Raw genomic sequence first — 8533 nt, forward strand, 5'->3', positions numbered from 1 at the left:
CAATCTTATATTATCATCTTAATCTGAATGAATAAACAGATTTAATTAGTTTGGATTGGATGGGAAGGGTCATGTCATAGATTTCAGTACCCTGACACTGTTCATTCATTTGATTCACTCACTCACGCAATGGCGAAGTGTTGATGGATGCGTCCATTTAAGTATCTTTTGACTCACTCCTGCAAACCATTCGCTTTCATCATCTTTATTGCACGCAAATGGCCAAATCCCCACTGTTTCAAATGGCAGTCGGAGAAAGATTCTAAGCTCTCATTGCTTTCTTGTTTTCATTATTATATATATACATATGTGAGCAAATCTGTGGGATTAGTCAACAAAGCTACAGCATTCATGGACTACGAGAGGATACACAAGGTTAAGGTATTTTGTCCTGTATTTGTAATGGGTTTCCGATGAATTTTATCCTCTTCTGTTTGCAATTTGAGGAATGTTATTTGGTGGGCTGGGCGAGATTTTAGTTTCTGAATTAAGTTTGATGTTGCAGGCGGGTATTTCTCCGAGTAAGTTGAGGATGAAGCTGCTGGGATCTCCACGACACAAGAACAAGAATGGATCCAACAATAACTCTTCGAGAACATCTTCCCCTTCCAGGTTTCAGGATTCAGAATTTGGAAATAACAGCTTGTTGGCCGCTGAAAATGGAGATTTTGGAGAGGAAGGTTTGATGACTCTGTCCCCATTTTGTGCATTTTGCGTTTCAAGTTCAATACTCTAGTTCTTTTTTCCTGCAGTTTCAAGTTCAGAAGTTCCGCCGATGAAATCTGTTGATCGAGTCTGCCATGACAGCCGAAATGACCCAAACTTCTTGCAGCCAGAAGAGCTCACATTTGGTGAAGATGAGAACTTTAAGATGCAGCTTTTTTCAGATGTTAATGGCAGGACATCTAGTTCAATATACCCAGTAACTACGTACGAAGATGAATCTGTTGATTCAGGTACTATCCCGAGGTTTGAGTTTGACAAAGAGAAGAAACCACTTCAGCGTTTTTTGTCAAGGTCCTTATCAAGGCCAATGTCCTCAAAATGGAATGATGCAGAAAAGTGGATTGTGAATAGGCCATTTGTTCAATCTGGGATTTCCAAGAACGTATATCTGAATGATGTGGTGAACCGGGAACAGGGCACTGGAGATTTGTTAGTTGATTCATGTACAGAAAGCAAAGATTTGATACATGAAACAAGAAGCAATCAATGGCCTTCCGGTGTTGCTTCTGTAAGATCGGTTTCAATGAGAGACATGGGAACCGAAATGACACCAATTCCTAGTCAAGAGCCTTCGAAAAGTAGTACCCCGATAGGAGCAGCGACGCCTCTCCGTAGCCCGAATTCGTCGATACCCTCTACTCCTCGAAGAGACAAGCCGGTTCTTCCCTCACAGACAGAGCAATCCATAAGCAATGCGACTCGGGATGTCGTTATAAACGGGAAAGTGGACTTGTCTGAGCAAGAGCAGAAGCTCAAGACGAGGAGGGAGATCGTGGCACTCGGTGTGCAGCTTGGTAAGATGAACATTGCCGCCTGGGCTAGTAAGGTTGAGAAAGAAATTAGTGTTTTTGGGAATGAGAATGTTGATTCGTTTGAGTTCAAGCGAATTGCTTATGCCACAAGGGCAGCTGCATGGGAAGAAGCTGAAAAATCCAAGCATGATGCAAGGTTCATCTTCATCCTAAATGCTGAATATTACCTAGCTCTGTAAATTTTCTTTAAGAAACTGTTTGTGAAGTGACTGAAGCTATTGATTCAATAACCATCAGGTTTCAGCAAGAAGAAACAAGAATCCAAGCATGGGAAAATCAGCAGAAAGCGAAGCTCGAAGCAGAAATGGAAAAACTAGAGGTAGAAATCTCCTCATTTTTGCATTCTTTTTCACGCATAACTGACCTCAAATGCTTGAATTCCCACAGGACCTACACTAAGTGGTAGCAATGTTCGTCCGAATTCCTTTCATAGTGATGCTAATGCGTATAATGGAAATGTTTTCTTATGTTATTCAGGCTCAAATTGCGCAAATGAGAGCACAAGCCCAAGCGAGAATGGTGAAGAAAATAACACAGGCAACACAAAAATCAGAGAAAAAGAGGGCAAAAGCTGAAGCTAGAAGAAATCATGGGGCTGTTAAAACCAAGTATCAGGCTGCCCGTATTCGTCGAACGGGTCAAATTCCATCAGCCCCAGCTATCTGCTGTGGCTGGTGGTAATTTGAAGGCAGATTTATGAAGCCAAGGTACTGAGGTTGAAGCCATCTAACCGTGAGATGCAATCCACAGCTTGGAACATCTTGGAATAGTCACACTTTTGCAAGCTTCACTGTTTTGAAGGATTGTTACTTGTGTTTGTTGATTCCTGGTGCTATATTATGTGTTGCTTTTCCTAGCTTGTCATTCAGGTTATTTCTGGTTTGACAAAGTGAGAATCCGCAATCGTTTTCTTTTGATGTACACACAAATTAACCTCGAGCTAAAGTAGGATTTCGACATAATTTGATTGTACAAGTGAATGATATTCTAGAAACTTTCAAACATTATCATAAGTAAATGATTTAACCAAAGGGTAATGCTACTGTTTTTGGTTCGGCTGATAGGATTATTGAATGATTAGTAGATGATTGATAAAATAAAAGATAAATAAGGATTGATAATTTATGTTGAAAATAGTATGGTGTTTGATTTGATTTTTAGAAATAAGATTATGAGCCCGTTTGAATTTTGTAGAGATTTTTTAAAATAAGTGCTTTTAAAAACTACAATTTTTAGCTTTTGAAAAAACTCTAATTTTGACTTTAAAAAGTGCTTATTTAAGCACTTTTTTAGTCAACAAAACACCTTGTTAACTGAAAAGCACTTAAAAAAGTGTTTTTTTTTCCTAACTTTTAAAATCAAACGGGGCCTAAGTAATGGTTTAAAATAATTTTACCAAAAATACCCTTTGATTATTAATTAAATTATTAAATTGATATCTAATTTCTCACCTCTTCCAACCGCTTCCTCCGCATACTCTCACAAAAATGAAAAACCTTGCCGACATTACTCTGCAATATCGATCTATAATTTTGGGTCGGATCTTCAATATTACGGGTCAATCATATCTCCAAATGAATAAATTTTGATTGTGTGGGTTCATCTTCGTTCGAACATGGTTAGAAACTCACTTTCTCTGCCCTCTGATACTCCTTGCTGGTTGCAAATTTTTATTTTTTTTGTTCTAAATGTATTAAACAACATATTGGTGTTGCTGTTGGATTTATAGACTAAAATTTAGTGAAAATCATGATGCACTGTGTTGATTGTTTGTGTGTCTATGCTGCTCTCACTGGTTTTGTTTAACCTAATGAACACCTTTGAAACATTGTTTCTAGATCTGGCGGTGTAATTTTTAGTTTGGGCTTGGGAAAGGGTATTCTAGGAATTAACATGTAGAATAAAATAAGGATGTGCAATACTAGGGGGAGACAAAGGTTTATTTAAGGGTTAATTGTCAATCACTCCCTAAACCAATTTATAACTTATTTATAAATCCCTACATAAATAAAACTTACTTTCAACTCCCTGGAAAGAGAAACTTTTGTTTATAAATATCAATTACACTCTTATCTCTTAAAATTCTTTAAAAAAAATGAGAGAATGGATAATAAAAACAAAAATAATCCAAATAGTATATATATATAAATTTAAATTAAAATCAAAGAACATAAACCATATCATATATAGCTTATGTTGATACAGGAGCAAGTATGTGTTTAGGAAGCAAACATATACTTCCAAATCATTATTGGAAGAAATATGATAAAGGATTAAAAGTTCGAATAGGAGATGGATCAATAATCATGCTTAATACAGTAGCAAAAAAATTAAAAATAGAAATTGAGGAAACAAAATTTGTAATACCCATTATATACCAAATAGAATCAGGAATGGACATTATAATAGAAAATAACTTTTTAAGAGAATATCTTCCTTTTACACAATTTGAAAATCACATAACTTTAAACAAAGGATCATCAATGATTTATATTCCTAAAATACGAACAGCATTTCGTGTAGGAAATGAAGGATTTACAAAGAATTTTCATAAACGAAATACAAATCCAATAGAACTAAAAATAGAAAATATTTTAACAATTAATCATGAAAAAAAAATCATGAAGAAATTTCATGATATTTGTTCTGAAAATCCTCAAGGCAAAATTAAGAAATAAAACAATTCATTGCTTCAATAAAACTTAAAGACCCTAATATCACAATCCATGAAACACCAAAAAGATGCAACATGGATGATGTAAAAATATTCGAAAAAGAGGTTCAAAAATTACTAAAACTTAAGATAATCATCCCAAACAAGAGTCCACACTCTTCACCAGCCTTTTATGTCAGTAAGAAAGACACTGATAAGAAAAGAATGGTAATTGATTATCGAAAAATGAAAAATGCAACAATTATGGATGGATATTACATCCCAAACAAGAATTATTTACTGTCTTATATATGATGAATGAAATATTTCTCCAGTTTAGATTGTAAATCAGGATTCTGGCAAATTCAGCTAGAACCACAAACACAATTACTTACATCATTCAGTTGTCCAAAAGGACAGTATCAATGGACTGTATTACCTTTCGGACTTAAACAAGCACCAGGTATCTTTCAAAGATATATGGATGAATCTTTTAAATCATATGTAGATTTTTGTTGTGTTTATATAGATGACATATTAATTTATTCAAAAACACTAGATCAACATTATAAAGACCTCATGACAGTATTAGATATTTGTCATAAAGATGAAATTATACTTTCTGAAAAGAAAGCACAATTGTTTAAAACAAAAATAAATTATTTAGGATTACAAATAGAAGATGGAAAACATTGTTTACAACAGCATATACTTAAGAAAATTCACGATTTTCCTAGTGAAATCAAGGATAAAGATCAATTAAGAAGATTTTTAGGATTATTAACTTATTCTGGAAATTACATTAAGAAACTTGCAGAAATCAGAAAACCTCTTCAGGTAAAACTTAAACAAGACTATAAGTGGAAATGGTCTAAAGAAGATACTAATTATATTGACACTATTAAAAAGAAGATAATTAGTAATCTTTCCGAATTATATTTTTTTTCAAATAAAGACATAATAATAATTGAAACAGACTCCTCAGATGAATACTGGGGAGCATGTTTAAAAGCTTATACAGGAGAAAGAAATTTAGAAGAACTTACTAAAACAGCTACTAGGAATAATGAAGAATTATGTAATTATACATCAGGAAATTTTCAAGGTGCACAACTAAATTATCATTCAAATGAAAAAAAATTATTAGCTTTAATATATACAATTAGAAATTATGAGATTTATCTTATTTCTAAACCGTTTTTAGTAAGAATGGATAATATGAATTTAACATATTTCAAGACAAGAAAAATATCAAGAAATGCAGGGAGAAATGCAGCAAGGTTAATTAGATGGCAATTGAAATTGAACCATTATCAGTTCGAGATCCAGCATGTCAAAGGAACGGACAATTCATTACCCGACGCATTAACTAGAGAACTTCATCCAAATTATACTATCCGTAGTATCAGAATAACAAAAGAGATCCTAAGTGATCCAGAAAATGACTGCGAGTCATCCGAACATGCCTTAGAAAGCATGGGGAATATAAATTGATGAAATGAGATTTATATTCAAAAACATGAATTATTTTATGACTTCAAGTCATCCGAACATGCCTTAGAAAGCATGGAAAATATAAATTGATGAAATGAGATTTATATTCAGAAACATGAATTACTCTATGAGTAAAATAATCAATCTCATGAAGATTGGTTCAATTCTTGCAAAAGAATTCATAAATGCAATGATACGCATAATAAAAATATCCGAATTACTCACGATAAAGAGTTAAATTTCTAACCATTTTATATATATATATATATATATATATATATGTTTCTTGTGCAGGATGAAGCAATTAGATCAATTAAAAGAACAACTGATTGACATAGATGAAGAAATTCAGATTCTTCAACAAAGGAAAAAGAATATAAATGGAAAAATTCAGAGGATAAAAGAAAAGATGACAACCTCGTCATCATCATCCTTACCAAGAACACCAATCAAGTTAGCAACTCCATTTGACAAAATAATGGAGATGAATGAAAAACAATCAGTGGTCACAGCCAACACTGATAACAAAGAAAAAGAAAAAGGAAAAGAAAAAGAAAAGAAGAAAGAACCGGTGGTCACAGCCAACACCAAGAAAAATGAAAAAGAAGAAAGGACGTTTAAAAACGCCCTTGAAACAAGAGAAAGAAAGATGGTCAATCTGCGACCACAAAAACCAATTTTTGAAAAAACAAATTTTTCAGAAAAACTCAAAACTGAATTCTTTGAAACACTAAGCTATTTGAAAATAGCCAAACCATCTGCAGGATCTTGGCTACAAACTTGTGACACACAGAGCATACCAAGAGCAAGAACACTACAAGGTGCTTTAGCGCATAAAGTCGCAAGATTCTTTTCAAATGGATTATTAAGCGGATTAGAAGTCAGTCCCAACAATCAAGAGATAGAACTATTTCCATATCAACTGAGAAATAGTATTATCCAGTTCAAGAAAGTAGTCTTCAAGGACAAACCAGTGTTAACATTAAGTATTCATTCAACCCTTCCAGATTGGGAAAATGACAAATTCTATCAACCGATGATATACATTCAATGTCGAAAAAATAAAGACAAGTTTTTATTTGAAGGATCAAATGAAGAGAAACCAGTAATGGATATCTCAACACTTCCTGAGATAAGAATAAAGACATTGATTGACATGATCTCAAAGACAGGAAAGATTGATGGAAACTCAAAGGTTAAAATAAATTTTGCAACCAGTAAAATTTTATTAACCACTAGACACAAGGAGACAATCCAAAAAAAAGAACAAGCCATGTTAGCTCAATTCGAAGCTCCAATCTATGAAGCAAGAGTTGACATGACCCGAGAAACCCAACAAATTCTATGTCAAAGACAAAAAACAATGATTTTCACTCACAAATGTGGACATTGAAACTCATTCAGACATAAGAAGCATCTGTCAAAGAGGACAAACCAGCTTTCAAAGAAGACAAACCAATAAAGAAATGGTCCGAATGTACCAGTGATTCAGAAAGTGACACAATGTAAAAACAAAGGAAATCGTGGACCACACCACATGTGAAAGGCATCCACTCATATGTAAAATGAGCTGTTTTCCATTATATAGTATGGTCCCCCTCTTCCTTTATTTTTACTACTGTATGCGTTTCTCCACGCCTATAAAATGAGATGTTTGTGTTGTAAATGAATAAGTGAAGTTTGAGTATCTCTCTCTTCTTAAGTTTCTTACAATCTGGTTCATACAAGACGTATGAAAACTATCAGAAACTAAGAAATATAAAATCAGAAACAAAATTAAGCCTTATGGCTAATAACTAAACAAGCAGGGCGTAAGGAGGATACGGTTGGAAGCCAACCATTGAAGATTCATGGTTAGAGTAAACCTGGAAATCCATAAAGCAAGTACCAGTTGCTCAATTGATCGTTAAGGGAAAGCAAGGATTTGACCTCTGCTCAAAACCAAGACTCATTCAATCAAGGTAACCTTCCCAAATCTCCTGCAGCCCTTAATTTAAAGAAATAGTCAAAATACATTAATCATGTCATCATCCTTTATAAGAAATAGAAGATTAATAATAAAAAACTGGTTTGAAATAGAAGATGATCATGAATATGATACATTTCATGAATATCGTTTGAATACTTCTGATTTAACCATATTTGAATCAATTTATCAACTAAAATTTGTAATAATAACCTATGAATGGAACCAAATTAATCGAAAAACATTTATCTGTTATAAATGAACCAGATCTGTAAAACATGAATGAGAAATTCATAGATCTGTAAAACATCATAGAACATGAATGAGAAATTCATAAGAATTCCGCAATCTGGTATCAGAGCGGTTAAATAAAGCAGATTATTAATGTCTGGATTAACTTTAGATATTGAGATTAAAAATTTATTTGATAAAATAATCTTACTAAAAGATTTACGTCAAATAGATCAATTATGGAATAAAATAAAAGATCTCCAAACCTTTTATTTCAAAAATCATAAAAAAGAACATTTTTCAAGCAACTGAAAAATGATAATTCAAATTTTTGAAAACGATGAAATTGAAGACATAACAATATGTTATGAATAAGAACAAACTTTGTTATCGAAATCCGATCAACAAAAACAAAATAATAAAAGTAACAATTTTTACTAAATGGAAAATGTATGAAAATACAAAAATGAATATCTTTAATTTATATTCTCAAAATATAAATTTTGATATAGAAAATTGTGAAAACAATTTGAAACATCTTAAAAATTGTCAATTTTCAATTGATAGTTTCGAAGATTTTCAGAATTTATTAGAATAGATAGATTCAACAAAAAGGCTTTTAATAGCCTTAAGAAAATTAAGAAGTTCTAT

The 8533-nt window shown here is 32.7% G+C and overlaps 1 protein-coding gene across 2 annotated transcripts; it reads left to right on the forward strand.

Annotated features, from left to right (window-relative positions):
- Window positions 1-210: 210 nt before the first annotated feature.
- On the forward strand, window positions 211-2480 carry LOC140884921 (uncharacterized). Of its 2 annotated transcripts, none has more exons than XM_073291819.1 (5): window positions 211-381; window positions 506-680; window positions 753-1674; window positions 1776-1857; window positions 2016-2480. In XM_073291819.1, exons 1-5 carry the CDS (start codon window positions 352-354, stop codon window positions 2217-2219), a joined length of 1413 nt encoding a protein of 470 aa, XP_073147920.1. In that variant the 5' UTR covers window positions 211-351; the 3' UTR covers window positions 2220-2480. The 2 variants fall into 2 exon arrangements, with proteins under 2 accessions (XP_073147920.1, XP_073147921.1); XM_073291820.1 differs by having other exon boundaries at window positions 211-375.
- The last annotated feature ends 6053 nt before the right edge of the window (window positions 2481-8533 follow it).

The sequence above is a fragment of the Henckelia pumila genome, chromosome 2 (genome assembly GCF_033568475.1).
Source record: "Henckelia pumila isolate YLH828 chromosome 2, ASM3356847v2, whole genome shotgun sequence".
NCBI classification, from domain to species: Eukaryota; Viridiplantae; Streptophyta; class Magnoliopsida; order Lamiales; family Gesneriaceae; genus Henckelia; species Henckelia pumila.

What these genes read in the sequence shown, in the direction of transcription:
- LOC140884921 (XM_073291819.1), top strand. Translation starts at nt 352, where the DNA reads ATGGACTACGAGAGGATACACAAGGTTAAG. An exon ending in AGAGGATACACAAGGTTAAG is followed by an intron (nt 382 to 505) that starts GTATTTTGTCCT and finishes TTGATGTTGCAG; the next exon opens with GCGGGTATTTCTCCGAGTAA. An exon ending in AAATCCAAGCATGATGCAAG is followed by an intron (nt 1,675 to 1,775) that starts GTTCATCTTCAT and finishes AATAACCATCAG; the next exon opens with GTTTCAGCAAGAAGAAACAA.